The following is a 15,504-nucleotide window of genomic DNA, read 5'->3' as shown; positions in this document are numbered from 1 at the left end:
TGAATTTTACTGTATTTACATGGTAAAATTCTGGCAACCACAGATGTTATGCAATGGTATGTTATCATAAATTAGAGACTTTTTTTTTTTACACTGTAGTGTCTGGAGGGTCACATAAGCTATGGCGGGTCAGATTTGAACCCTGGACATTGGGTTTGACACATGTGCTCTTAGAAAACAACCAGAGTGACGGTGGAAGGGTTTAGATTCATGCACAATGTTTTAGAATGGTCTACTTAAAGTACTGACCTAAATCCAATTGAGAATCCAGGAAAAAACTTAAAAATGATGTTGCATTTTGCAGATAAGAATGCATATCCACTTAATATCTCATTCAGTCAGCTTTCATTTCAATATCTCTACTTTCATCAAGGTTGTAATTTGTAGATTCAAAATGTTTAATTACTAATTTGTAGCTACCTAACAGTGCAGGTGATCCAAACAGAATCTATTTCAGTTGTACACCTCTTCAGTCTGTCTTCAGCCTGTTATGATAAAGCAGGCATTAATGTGGGGGAGGGGTGAGGCACACAGGGTGTGCCAGATTTCAGCTGAAGGACTTTGAGAATGGCGGCGATAACTCCTGCTTATCTGAGCTGAGAGAGGAAACGCGCAAAAGAGTGAAAGAAACCAATTATCTGCTCCATATTGAAGGAGCAGTAATTAACCAATCTGTGCTGAATGATGACAGAAGGAGGTAATGTAATTATAAAAAGCCTGGCTCTTTGCCATTAAGACTTCAGATGCAAGCAGTTTATTTGCATTCCAAACATCAGTGCAATCATCACTCACACAGAAAGTGCTAATAGGACAAAGAGGCTGCAGATGCATTGAGATGGTGGGCTTACAGTTTTGTATAAAAATAAAGAGGAGCAAAAGCTGGTAAAGAAATAATATTCTTGCACTGAAAACAAAGTTTTCCAGTGTTTGTTTTTTTTTGTATTTGTCATCACGACCAGATCTTTTGTAGAAAGAGAACAAGAAGCAATGAGATCGTCTGACTCAGAGAGCGCCGTCGAGCAAAAACAGCATGTCGAGGCTTGACTGTGTTCCTCGGGTATTTGGGTTGGGCAAAAAAAAAAAAAAAACAGGAAGCCAGGAGTATTGTCTTTGAAAGCACCTGTGATACAAACTCAACTGCACAGACAAACAACAGTAACATTCTCTGGTTACTGATTATCATGTACAGGAGTGGAGAAGCTAAATGCTAGCTGTCAGCAAGTCAGTACCGGAAACTCACTCATCCCTTCACTCATTTATCACACACTTTGTTTATTGCAGCATAAAACCACAATGTGTCACTTACTGATGTATAAATATGGCTTCTGCCCTGACCAGGCCTCTTGAGCTTCGATCAAAAACAACAGCAGGGGGTGCCAGATATCTGAGGGCAGCACTTTGATGAATACGGCTTTTTGATCAGGCCATGCCCTTTACTTCCATAAGAGAAACTGTGCACTGGAAACTTTGTGAGACACGACTGTGAAACTTATCACATGACTCTAAGACAGCATGCAGATATTCACTAAATCCCCTTTATAGCCCTGAAACCAAAAAGCTCAGGAACAGAGCAGCTGACAGTTTGAAGGTGTTAGAAAACAGTATTTAGATGCATTACATAACTTTTTAAGATTTCACCTTCAGATGTAAAATCAATCAATCAATGTTTACTTTTAAATAATGAATGCAAAATGAACAAATAAATAAATACAATGAAAAAATAATCAAACATCCTGAGCAAAAACAAGCTGTCATTCTGAAAAGATTAAACTCACATGATCAAACATGTTAAAAGAAAGATATGTATGCATTATAATAATTATTATTATTATCACACAAATTATTATTATTAAAAATTAGACAATCATTCAGGAATACAGATGGCTCAATATAAATTCTCAACAAAAGTAAGCAAACTGTTAAATATAAGAATAGATTAAAATAAAATAATAACACTGGATTACTGTCATAACTCAGCTAAGAAAAGTCAGAAAATTATAAATTTAAACTTATGTAAACTTAAGGAACATGAAGATAAATAAAATAAGACAAAAACTTATATCAAAGTCAAATTAAAAGTTTATTATGCAGAAAGGATATTTCAAAATCAGAGACTGAACCACAAGTTTTAGTTTTTCATATTAGAATAAATACCTGCAGAGTTCAAAAGGTGGAGTTTTATGGTAACCTTCACAATATTATCAAGTAAGATGCTGCATGGATGATGACATTGAAAACTTTTTTTGAAAGTGAAATTAGCAACGATTCTGGATATTTCTCAGGAGAGCAGACTGGTTGGATAAGAGGATTAGGTCGGCTGGCACTTTTAGCTTTTCTTTTCCCAACAAAGTCTTGTGATTATTTATGAATAGAGAATTTCACTCTGCGCTCTGAGTCACAATATGCTGAGGATTCACACTGAGCAAAGTTCCTGCATTAGAAAGCAGCAGCACAGATGCATCTCAGTAATGAATCTGCTGCACCATTTGGAGACGAAAGAGGAAAAACTGGCTAAATGTACCTGGTGGCATCATTAAAAGTTGGATTTGTTTCATTATTTAAATTAACAGTGCAGATAAGATATAGCATCAATAGACATTATGATGTATTTCAAGCGTTTGTTAAGGTGTACAACCGATTGTTTAAAAAATTCCCACTATATAGTACCAATAAAGAGGACTTCTTACACAGAAATGTTATGTTATGGCACTCATGGAGAAGATTGCTGACTTGACAGTTGCCCACCAAAACAGTACCTTACACTCTCCACAAAAAAGTCACCACTAATTAACTGAATGAAGCGTGCTTTAATATACATAGAAAGTTGTGTGGGGAAAACAGTAGAGAAGTAGAGAAAAGGTGCACAAGAAACATGGATAACTGCAAAGTAAGCCAGAAAACTGGCTGTTTCTTAACAGCTGAATCAAAGCTTACTGATGGAAAGTTAAGCGGAAGAAAAAAGCATGATAGAATACAAATTAACAATCCACAAAGACAACCATGGTCCTTCAGAGATTGTCAAGAAAAGTCATTTCAAGAGCTCTGTGGGGAATTGAATGGAAAGACACCAGAAACAACATCACATATGAAGGTCAGTATTAAAGCAAACTGGACTTCCTCAACATATCAGCAGAACCACAGGCTGATCTCCTTCATGCAACGCTGCACTGATGCTATTAAACACAGAGGGAATACGCTGTACAGCACATGAACAATACAATTAATTATTTAATAAGATTTTTGTATTTAAAATTATTGATCTGGTCTTAGATTATATTTTAACAATCTTAAAAATTTGATTTTAGGTTTTCATTTATGTGTAAACCAAAAAAAATTAATGAACTAAACACATGAAATATATCTCTCTGTTAATATGTAACCATAATTTTAGAACATTTTGACAAATTTCTGGAGACGTAAAGAATTTTTTTAAACTGAATCTGGTAGTTTTAAATAAATCAATATGGAAACAGGGTTAAGATTTTATTTTATTTTTTTAGCCATAATTCCGCAGCTCAGGTGCTGCTGTTGTGCGTCATCTGCTCACAGGGCGCAAATCTGCGCCGTTCTTTCTCGCGCAGATTCCTCAGCCTGACCGCAGCGCGATTATGAAGGCAGTTATGAAGTTGTGCAGGTAGGCGGGGGTGATAGGTGCCGGTGGGAGGGGTCCTGCGCCCGGCGGGGCTTGACAGCTCCGTACTATTGGCTGACACTAGAGGGGGAAACTCTACCTGTTACCTGAGAAAAGGAGTGCCATTCGTCATCATCCGATTCCAAATCAGGATCAAGTTTTCCTTCCTCCAGCAATCCGGAGAGGTAGAAGTCGGCCAGGACCGCCGGGAGCTGAACGAGCGACTGGAGCAGGACGCCGAGCATGGAGCCTATCGCGGCGTGGAGCGAGGAGAGAGTCACCAAGTGGCTCCAAGGTGAGGGACATACCCGCTTCTTCTTTTTTAAACACTTGATCCCCTCGCAGGTACTTTGGATCGGGGCGGTTACGTCGAAAATAGAAGCAGCACGCAAATCCTATTGGAAGTGAAAGGTGGAGGTGGAATGAGGAAGTGAGAGAGAGAGAGAGAGAGAGAGAGAGAGAGAGAGAGAGAGAGAGAGAGAGAGAGAGAGAGAGAGAGAGAAGCCACAAACAGTGCAGCTCTGATCAGTGTCAACAACTAAACGCTTCAACGGGGTAAACAATGGCCTTCTGTTGTTTTCCTGCTTATTTTGTTTGACACACTGAAACTAAGCAAAGTTCTGCAAAAAAAAAAATAGACGGGGGGGGGGGATGAAGGCGAAGAGATTTAACCACAAAGCTCAGCCTGGATTAATGCTTTCCAACTCAGTTACAACACAGCGGAGTCCTCTGCTTCTCTATGCTAAAAGTTCTATGTTCGTAATAAAAGTTTTTCTGAGCACTTTCAACAGAAATGCGTCAGCCATATTCGCTTATTTTAAAAAAATATTCATTTTGTTTTTACTTCAATTTGAGCGAAAATGGGAATCTGAAAATAATTTCTTTAATAACAGCTCTCTGCACTTTTCCGCTGGTATTTTGACAATTCACCTTCTGAGATGAACTCCAACTCTTTGAGGTTGGAAGCCCTCTGTCTCATCACCCTAAGCTTTACCTCCCTAAACAGATGTCGTTACTCCCAGTCAGAGGAAACATGCTGCTGAAATTAAGAGATTACTGGTGGGATTTGTTCAGAAATCCTCACAAAGAGGGCATCCTGAGTTTCTAAACATATACAGATTGGTTGAAAAAGAGCTTTGCTTTTTGGTTCAGCTCTTTCTTCTTCGTAAAAAAATTAAAAGCAATAAGCTTCAAGTGAATCACAAAAAACACACAGTCAGTCAAAAAGTCACAGCACAATTTGGTTTAAATGGCCGCTAGTCCACAAGTGATTGTTGAATGATTTTTTCTAAAATGTTGCAGAGGTTCTGATGTGTTTGGGCCGGATGTTCCAGAGTTCAGGTAGCTCCTGGGAAAGCCCATTCAGCTCCCTATTTTAATCTGCTCCTCAGTACATCCAGGAGGATCTGCTCACCTCACCTTACTGACCTCCCTGTGGGGAGCAGAATCAGGAGCTCTCTGTCCATTTAACACATTAAAAAAACTGTAAGATCTTGAAAATCATTTTAAAATGGAAAGGGAGCCAGAGAAGAAGCTAAAACCGTCATGGTGTGGTAATGATTACATGTACCTATCCGACGTCATGATGCAGCATTTTCAACCAATTGGAAAGAACAAAAACCAGTTAATGACAAATATAGCACATAAATATTCTGTCAGTTTATTTTTAGTTAGTTTGAGAGAACTGAGTGACATCTGATCTTTTTCTTTTTAGCTTGTAGCTGTAGCTATGCCAACAGAAAACAAAGTGGACCATGGATGAACCCCTGGGGGATCCCACTAGTTAGGAGTGTGATAAGACTATGAACAAGAATGACTCAGCATGTTGCAAAACACCAATATGCATCGAAAGATATTGGTTTCAATACATATTGGTGTAAGAATATGTATCTTTTACATCAATATGATGTTAAAAAAATATGATTATTCAACTGAGTTTATTTAAACTGAGTTTAAATAAAGCAGCTGACTTTATTTAAACTTTAAACATATTCAATTAACTGCCGTAAATCCAAACTCAAGTCAAGTTAATAAAATCCTCCAGTGTTTTTTTTTTGATTTTGCATTTACTTTTTGCTGTTCATTCATATATTGCATGTGAAAATCCAGATTTCCTTCCAATGGGACTTTTTCGGTCCTAACCTCGGTACATGAACCAGAGTGAGAGGCATTTTTTCATGCTGGTACATGCATGAGATTTCCTGACACTGGAGAATTTCCATTTATGCCCCGGATCTGCTTCTAGTAAAAACTAAAACGCTTTCATGACTTCCAGGTCTGGATGCTCCCACTGATCAGTACCAGGTGTCGGAGTGGCACCTGTCAGGTCTGGACCTTCTCCAGTTGACGTCCCAGGATCTGGAGGCGTTGGGAGTTCAAAAGATCGGACACCAGGAGCTGATTCTGGAGGCTGTGGAGAAACTCTGCTCCCTGGTGAGTGAGAATGCACACCTGCGCGTGTGTGTGTGTGTGTGTGTGTGTGTGTGTGTGTGTGTGTGTGTGTGTGTGTGTGTTTGTTTGTTTACAGTGCATGTCTGCAGCAGCATTATCTGTCTCCAGTTCTGTCTCCTGTGTGTGTTATGGAAGTGTTGTGTGAAGTGAGCAGGATATTACCTGCATGGTCGTATCCATGTTTGGTAAGGGTGTTGTATATTTTGTGATATGACAGCATGCTGATTTCCACCTCTGTAATGTTTTCAGATCCCGCTGTTGTTTACACAGTCGTACCAGGAACTGTAGGATAATCTCTTAGAAATCTGGCCAGCACACCCAGAACCACAGAACATCCTGACATCTTGGCCTTAGTGAAATATGTGATGTTTTTACTCAGTGTGATTTCTTAGTACTTCGATCTTACATTCCAGCTCCAGCTTTTCAAGCATTTTGTAGTAAAAACATTAACTGTATTATTCATGTCAACATCAGATAAGCATTTATGCTGAATCGCTTGCCAAAGCATATCTAGAGAAATGCTGTGTGTCCTGGACAATATTTGGGAATGTTTTTGGCGCCTTTTGAATGATTTACTGAATCAGTGCAGCATGGCCTGGAGGTGATCAGTGTGTGCCTCTGATGAAGTGTTCAGAAAACCCTTCGTGCTTTAAAAACAGCCTTCAGCTCCTCTATATTGTTGACTCTGGTGCCTCTCATCTTTCTCTTGTCAATGCTCTACTCGACAATATTTAGATTCTCCATAAGGTTCAGGTGTTTTTTGGCAGTGTGAACTATATCACTTTGTACTTAATGAATCTACATTATTGATGCACCGATTAACTTTTTTTTACTTTGTATACGGATACAGATGTCTGAGTCTTGGTATCAGCCGACACAGAAAGTGCTGAATTGACTTAAACATTTCTTCTTTTTTTTTTAACAGAGACTGATTTATACATTTATCTGATAATTCTGCACCAGAACAGCACAACTTAAACACACCAATGGCTTCACAAGCTTGGTCTAAACATGTAGAAACAACACAACTTTAATTTGTCCAGTCAATATAAATAAATAATAAAGAAATGGACAAAACAATAGATCTTGGTCAAACATGTTAAAAAAAAAACTGCAACAAATCTTCTTTCAAATGGTTCAGAAAGTGCAATTAGGAATCCTAAATATAATTTAAAATAAATGATAAAGCTTGATGTCGTTCAGAGCACAAAGCATAGAATTGAATAACCGATATAACCGATCAGGGATGGTTATATCGATACCCAATCTATTCTTTTTAGATACAGATATTAATGTTGGATCAGTGTATCTCTAGTCTATATAAACCAATTACTGAAATAAATGATATTTTCAATTATATTGCAATGTAACCAGATACATGCACAAGAAGCCACATTCACTCTTCTTTTAAATCTTTATCTTTTTTCTTTATCTTGCTGCATAAATACAATCTTTAGGAAATTTGGATGGAAGCTTCAGTGACTTAACAAATGAGCTGTTTTGTGGGGATATTTGTGGTCTTCCATAATAGTCTTTGCTTCAGTATAACCTCTGATTCAGCAGCTCTGGTGACATAACAGCCTGTAAACATCAGACTAAGATGGCTTAAACTCCTTGTTGCTGAGTTCTTTAATTAACCGTGATGCAGATTGAACCTGTAAGCCTGGAGTCTGTGAATGAGGAAAGCTGCTCCTCTAGTAATTCCTTTTTTTCCCCTCAAACAGACCTTGTGTGTGGGTGCTTGCGTCTGTCATGATGCTCCATGAAGCTCTTAACACTGCGCTCATTCATAAAACCTCCCCATCAGATGCTCACATGGCACAGACAGAAACACTTTCAAGTGCACAGCTACATAATTAACAGCTCCATAAAAGATTCATGGCCACTTGTTGACAAGCTTGTTCTGGTGGCTGGATGATGTGTACCAACAAAGCCTGACCAGTATGAAGCACTTGACCCCGAGATGAGTGGCCTGTAACAATCAAACACTCTGTTTTAGCATCTCTGAAGAGCCATGTTTCATGATGGGATGCAGAAAACTGGAGTGACAGACAAATGAATAAAGGCTGTTGTCTTTCTGAAAGACTTTGATTTGATAATAGGGATAATATGAAGTCTGAGGCTTTGTTTGAATTATATTTTACTAGATATAAATCGGCCTGGGGTTTTTCTGCATGGTTTTCCTGTGCATGTAAGGATTCTCTCCTGGTACTCCGACTTCCTCCCACAGTATGACAGCATGATTGTGAGGTTAACTAGGCTCTCTAAAGTGCCTGCAGGTATGAGTGTGTGCATTTGTTATCGTTTGTCCTGTGTGTCTGTGTGCTGCCTTATGATGGGCAAGTGATCTGTCGCCTGTTAGCATTAGCTGGGAGCAAAAAAATACTTATCAACACCACCATTTTTATCACAAACATCTTTCTAGAAGAAATATGAACACTTAAGAGGCGGTGGAGTCCCACCACAATCTGATCCGGAATCTGTGGAGGGAGATCAAGATTAAGGTCGCAAAGCCTACAAGCTCATTACCAAAGATAAACCATCAAAATGTCAGTGGATACATGCAAACTGTTGACCGACAGTTATACAAGCGGTTTGATTATTCAAATACCAAGAAAGTAATTTTTGAGAATTGTATAGATAATTGGGGCCTGCCATGCAAAGCAATGGCAGGAACCTATTGCTATTGTCGGAGAAAGTGTTTCTTTATTCTTTATTTTTCTTCCGTAACCGTTAATGCGGCTCATACCGCTGGGTGCACACCTACAAATGAGGTATCAAAACGTGCAGAAAATTCACGCCATTCCAGCTATTACTTCTGGTGGGATTTGGGCTTAACGTGGCGACATAATTCGCAAAAAACTACGAAAAAAACCCCATTATAAGTCAATGGGAAAAATCCTAGAAATACCCTATTTTTGAGGATTTTCTGTGTCGTCACAAATTCACCTAGAAATGCCATTCAAATTTCATTTTGTAGATACGTCTGTGATCTCTTCGAAAGTGAAGACGGCTCGTCGATACCAGTTACGGTTTGTCCACAATTTGCCTCTAAGCGACCCAAAGTTTCTCATTTTTTCTAAAATTAGAGTGACAGCCCATCTCGGCTAGAGTGAGAAATGAAGAGGTTTTTTGAGCCCAAAATAATTTTGAAATCGCCATCACGGCCACAAATATCGCACGATTTGTATCAAAATCGGTCCTGACATTGATACGCCTGTCTGCTCCGGTAAAATGTTTTCGAAATTTATCTAGACCGTACGGTTTTCTGTCACGGTGCTTCAGAGCAAAGTCATGCGACAGGATTTTCTGAGGCTCTCAGGCTGTTTCACTAACACTTCACACCTTGGTGTGAAACTTATTTAACATAGCAACGGATCTCAAGAGGCTATTGGCTGCTGATTTGGACTACAAATACGCATCATTGTAGTTCTATCTATCCTCAGTTGAAACAGATCAGGACTGAGAACTGGCCTTTAGAACTACCCGCTGCTATGGGCTGTATATAACTGATTTAACTCAGTAACTGTTACACATGGGATTATTTTGGAACTTTAAAATTAAGCATACTGAAAATTTCAAAATAAAAGCCTTGAATATTTTACATGACGTAATTGCTCTTTTTGGCCGTATATGACTTTTTCATCCAAAGCAATGTTACACATGGGATTAGTTCGGAACTTTAAAATGGAGCATAATAATAATTTCAAAATAAAAGCCTTGAATATTTTTACATCAGGTAATTGCTGTTTTTGGCTTTATGTGACTTTTTCATCCAAAGCACTGTTACACATGGGATTAGTTTGGAACTTTAAAATTAAGCATACTGAAAATTTCAAAATAAAAGCCTTGAATATTTTACATGACGTAATTGCTTTTTTTGGCCGTATATGACTTTTTCATCCAAAGCACTGTTACACATGGGATTACTTCGGAACTTTAAAATGGAGCATAATAATAATTTCAAAATAAAAACCTTGAATATTTTTACATCAGGTAATTGCTCTTTTTGGCCGTATATGACTTTTTCATCCAAAGCACTGTTACACATGGGATTACTTCGGAACTTTAACATGGAGCATAATAATAATTTCAAAATAAAAGCCTTGAATATTTTTACATCAGGTAATTGCGCTTTTTGGCTTTATGTGACTTTTTTATCCAAAGCACTGTTACACAATGGAATAGTTTGGCCCTCTGAAATGAAGCATACTGAAAATTTCAAAATAAAAGCCTTGAATATTTTTACATCATGTAATTGCTCTTTTTGGCTTTGTATGACTTTTTCATCCAAAGCACTGTTACACATGGGATTCGTTCGGAACTTTAAAATGGAGCATAATAATAATTTCAAAATAAAAGCCTTGAATATTTTTACATCATGTAATTGCTCTTTTTGGCTTTATATGACTTTTTCATCCAAAGCACTGTTACACATGGGATTAGTTCGGAACTTTAAAATGGAGCATAATAATAATTTCAAAATAAAAGCCTTGAATATTTTTACATCAGGTAATTGCTGTTTTTGGCTTTATGTGACTTTTTCATCCAAAGCACTGTTACACATGGGATTAGTTTGGAACTTTAAAATTAAGCATACTGAAAATTTCAAAATAAAAGCCTTGAATATTTTACATGACGTAATTGCTTTTTTTGGCCGTATATGACTTTTTCATCCAAAGCACTGTTACACATGGGATTACTTCGGAACTTTAAAATGGAGCATAATAATAATTTCAAAATAAAAACCTTGAATATTTTTACATCAGGTAATTGCTCTTTTTGGCCGTATATGACTTTTTCATCCAAAGCACTGTTACACATGGGATTACTTCGGAACTTTAACATGGAGCATAATAATAATTTCAAAATAAAAGCCTTGAATATTTTTACATCAGGTAATTGCGCTTTTTGGCTTTATGTGACTTTTTTATCCAAAGCACTGTTACACAATGGAATAGTTTGGCCCTCTGAAATGAAGCATACTGAAAATTTCAAAATAAAAGCCTTGAATATTTTTACATCATGTAATTGCTCTTTTTGGCTTTGTATGACTTTTTCATCCAAAGCACTGTTACACATGGGATTCGTTCGGAACTTTAAAATGGAGCATAATAATAATTTCAAAATAAAAGCCTTGAATATTTTTACATCATGTAATTGCTCTTTTTGGCTTTATATGACTTTTTCATCCAAAGCACTGTTACACATGGGATTAGTTCGGAACTTTAAAATGGAGCATAATAATAATTTCAAAATAAAAGCCTTGAATATTTTTACATCATGTAATTGCTGTTTTTGGCTTTGTATGACTTTTTCATCCAAAGCACTGTTACACATGGGATTAGTTCGGAACTTTAAAATGGAGCATAATAATAATTTCAAAATAAAAGCCTTGAATATTTTTACATCATGTAATTGCTGTTTTTGGCTTTGTATGACTTTTTCATCCAAAGCACTGTTACACATGGGATTAGTTCGGAACTTTAAAATGGAGCATAACAATAATTTCAAAATAAAAGCCTTGAATATTTTTACATCAGGTAATTGCTGTTTTTGGCCGTATATGACTTTTTCATCCAAAGCACTGTTACACATGGGATTAGTTCGGAACTTTAAAATGGAGCATAATAATAATTTCAAAATAAAAGCCTTGAATATTTTTACATCATGTAATTGCTGTTTTTGGCTTTGTATGACTTTTTCATCCAAAGCACTGTTACACATGGGATTAGTTCGGAACTTTCAAATGGAGCATAATAATAATTTCAAAATAAAAGCCTTGAATATTTTTACATCAGGTAATTGCGCTTTTTGGCTTTATGTGACTTTTTTATCCAAAGCACTGTTACACAATGGAATAGTTTGGCCCTCTGAAATGAAGCATACTGCAAATTTCAAAATAAAAGCCTTGAATATTTTTAAATCAGATAATTGCTCTGTTGAGCATTATATAACTGATTTAACCCAATGACTATTACGCATGGGATTAGTTTGGCCCTTTGAAATGAAGTTTAACAAAACTTCCAAAATAAAAGCCTTGACAAAAATTTTAAATCATACTGAATGGTGCACGTCCGCCTTACTTTATGTTCTTGCGATTCTCCGCGTGCCACTGATTACGTTGCGGCGTTCTTTAGCGTCGATGCCAATTTGTAGCGTGACGACGCCGGGCCCATACCCCACGGGCGCGCCTTGGCAGGCCCCGGCTAAATTTCTTCAGAAATTTTGTTTTTCTAGTTTCTTTTATGCCATTTAAAAAAAAAAAAAAGCTAATTAAAACGGATAAGTTATCTTTTTATGACTTGTATTCGTTTTCCATTTTCTATCAGAAACAAACTTCATGGTTGAATAAAAATATTTTAAAATCTAAATCTACCAGGGTGGGAATCATTTTGGGCATAACTGTAAACATAAATATACATTATTAGGATTTACACCAAATTCTATTATTAATTTAGTTGGGGCCTGCCATGCAAAGCAATGGCAGGAACCTATTACTATTGTCGGAGAGAAGCGTCTCTTTAATCTTTATTTTTCTTCCGTAACCGTTAATGCGGCTCGTACCGCTGGGTGCACACCTACAAATGAGGTATCAAAACGTGCAGAAAATTCACGCCATTGGAGCTATTACTTCTGGTGGGATTTGGGCTTAACGTGGCGACATAATTCGCAAAAAACTACGAAAAAAACCCCATTATAACTCAATGGGAAAAATCCTAGAAATACCCTATTTTTGAGGATTTGCTGTGTCGTCACAAATTCACCTAGAAATGCCATTCAAATTTCATTTTGTAGATACGTCTGTGATCTCTTCGAAAGTGAAGACGGCTCGTCGATACCAGTTACGGTTTGTCCACAATTTGCCTCTAAGCGACCCAAACTTTCTCATTTTTGCTCAAATTAGAGTGACAGCCGATGTAGGTTCAGATATGGGCACAACATTTCTTTCTCTCATCACTGTAAATGCTCTGAGTGAGGTACAGATATGAATCTCGGGACTATCGCAGAAGACACATTGAACTGTCATACGCTGCAAACGCTTTTCGAATATGTATTACGGTTCCCGAACAAGAAGGATTTGTTTCCAATGCTTTTTTGTCAGTAAAACGTGTTTGCTCAAACACACAATTGTGTGTTTGAGAGCTCAGAGTTCAGAGCTCACACCTGCTGAGACCATTATTTGCCATAGCAACGGATCTCAAGAGGCTATTGGCTGCTGATTTGGACTACAAATACGCATCGCTGTAGTTCTATATATAGTGGAATACTCAGTTGAAACAGAGGTTGACTGAACTGGCCTTTAGAACTAATTGCTGCTATGGGCTGTATATAACTGATTTAACTCAGTAACTGTTACACATGGGATTAGTTTTGAACTTTAAAATTAAGCATATTGAAAATTTCACAATAAAAGCCCTGAATATTTTTACATGACGTAATTGCTCTTTTTTGGCTTTATTTGACTTTTTCATCCAAAGCACTGTTACACATGGTATTAGTTTGGCCCTTTAAAATGAAGCTTAACAAAAATTTCAAAATAAAAGCCTTGAATATTTTACATGAAGTAATTGCTCTTTTTGGCCGTATATGACTTTTTCATCCAAAGCCATGTTACACATGGGATTAGTTCGGAACTTTAAAATGGAGCATAATAATAATTTCAAAATAAAAGCCTTGAATATTTTTACATCAGGTAATTGCTGTTTTTGGCTTTATGTGACTTTTTCATCCAAAGCACTGTTACACGTGGTATTAGTTTGGCCCTCTGAAATGAAGCATACTGAAAATTTCAAAATAAAAGCCTTGAATATTTTTACATCAGGTAATTGCTCTTTTTGGCTTTATTTGACTTTTTCATCCAAAGCACTGTTACACGTGGTATTAGTTTGGCCCTCTGAAATGAAGCATACTGAAAATTTCAAAATAAAAGCCTTGAATATTTTTACATCATGTAATTGCTTTTTTTTGGCCATATATGACTTTTTCATCCACAGCACTGTTACACATGGGATTAGTTTGGAACTTTAAAATGGAGCATAATAATAATTTCAAAATAAAAGCCTTGAATATTTTTACATGACGTAATTGCTCTTTTTGGCTTTATTTGACTTTTTCATCCAAAGCACTGTTACACATGGTATTAGTTTGGCCCTTTTGAAATGAAGCATACTGAAAATTCCAAAATAAAAGCCTTGAATATTTTTACATCAGCTACTTGTGTTTTGAGCATTATACAACTATTTTAACCCAAGGACTATTACGCATGGGATTAGTTTGGCCCTTTGAAATGAAGCATACTGAAACTTCCAAAATAAAAGCCTTGACAACATTTTAAATCGTACCGAATGGTGCACGTCCGCCTCGCTTAACGTTCTTGCGGTTCTCCGCGTGCCACTGGTCACGTCGCGGCGTTCTTTGGCGTCGACGCCGATTTGTGGCGCGACGACGCCGGGCCCGAACCCCACGGGCGCGCCTTGGCAGGCCCCGGCTAAATTTCTTCCGAAATTTTCTAGTTTTCATTATAATTTATACAGCTCTGGAAAAAACTAAGAGATCACTTAAAATAATTTGTTTCTCTGATTTTACTTTTTATAGGTATATGTTTGAGTAAAATGAACATTGTTCTTTTATTCTATGAACTACTGACAACATGTCTACGAAATTTTAAGCAAAAATTTAGTATTTATTTGTGGAGAACGAGAAATGGTCAAAATAATGAAAAAGATGCAGTGCTTTCAGATGTCAAATATTGCAAAAAAAACAAGTTCATATTAATTTAGAAAGAACAATACTAATGTTTTAACTCAGGAAGAGTTCAGAAATCAATATTTGGTGGAATAACCAGCAGGTTCTCAATGGGGTTCAGTGCAGTGGGCTCTTAATTTCTCCCACAGCTACATTTGTACTGTACTGTTTAAAATCTTTTATTATATTAATGTTTAAAATGTCATCTCATTAAATTTTAAGTTAAAGAAATGTGCACAAAATTTTTAAATTATTTATTTCAGTAATTTTTAAAAAGTTTTCAGTGCTGTGTTGTCGACAATGGATGCAGAAATTATACAGTTTCCACGACAACAAACGTCCCAACCTGCTTTACATTGATAAATTCATTTGGAGCATCTTAACCTCCTTTTTTTTCACTGTTTTTTTTTTTTTTTAGCTGAAAAGTAACTGAACTGTTCTTAATAATTCATTGCTGAGGTTTTCGGTGTTGTACGCAGTTGCATAAACGCTGCAATATGAAAATGTCTGTTGGACTGAAAAGTGGAATAATAAGCTTTCTGTGGATTTATTCAAACCAGACAGCAGAAAAGACACAGGAAATGAGGGAAAGTTGGAGATTTGTTTCTAGTATATGGAAGTTTGCCAGAAACAAACCACAGCGTATGAAAATGTGTCTCAAAAAACAATCGCTA

At 36.8% G+C, this 15,504-nt stretch overlaps 1 protein-coding gene across 2 annotated transcripts in view; it reads left to right on the top strand.

Moving 5' to 3' along the window:
* The first annotated feature begins 3,442 nt into the window (after positions 1 to 3,442).
* Positions 3,443 to 15,504, top strand: part of cnksr1 (connector enhancer of kinase suppressor of Ras 1) — a 38,873-nt gene continuing 26,811 nt past the window's right edge. Inside the window, exons 1-2 of one of the 2 annotated variants that reach the window (XM_023352913.1) lie at positions 3,443 to 3,926; positions 5,907 to 6,064. In XM_023352913.1, coding sequence (XP_023208681.1) covers positions 3,875 to 3,926; positions 5,907 to 6,064 — 210 coding nt within the window. In that variant the 5' untranslated portion in view covers positions 3,443 to 3,874. The remainder of the gene's footprint in view (positions 3,927 to 5,906; positions 6,065 to 15,504) is intronic. The other variant, XM_023352912.1, reaches the window with a different exon arrangement.

This window comes from Xiphophorus maculatus, chromosome 19, assembly GCF_002775205.1.
Source record: "Xiphophorus maculatus strain JP 163 A chromosome 19, X_maculatus-5.0-male, whole genome shotgun sequence".
NCBI lineage: Eukaryota > Metazoa > Chordata > Actinopteri > Cyprinodontiformes > Poeciliidae > Xiphophorus > Xiphophorus maculatus.
The sequence above is the reverse complement of the archived record's forward strand: the minus strand, read 5'-3'. Positions and strand labels throughout refer to the sequence as shown.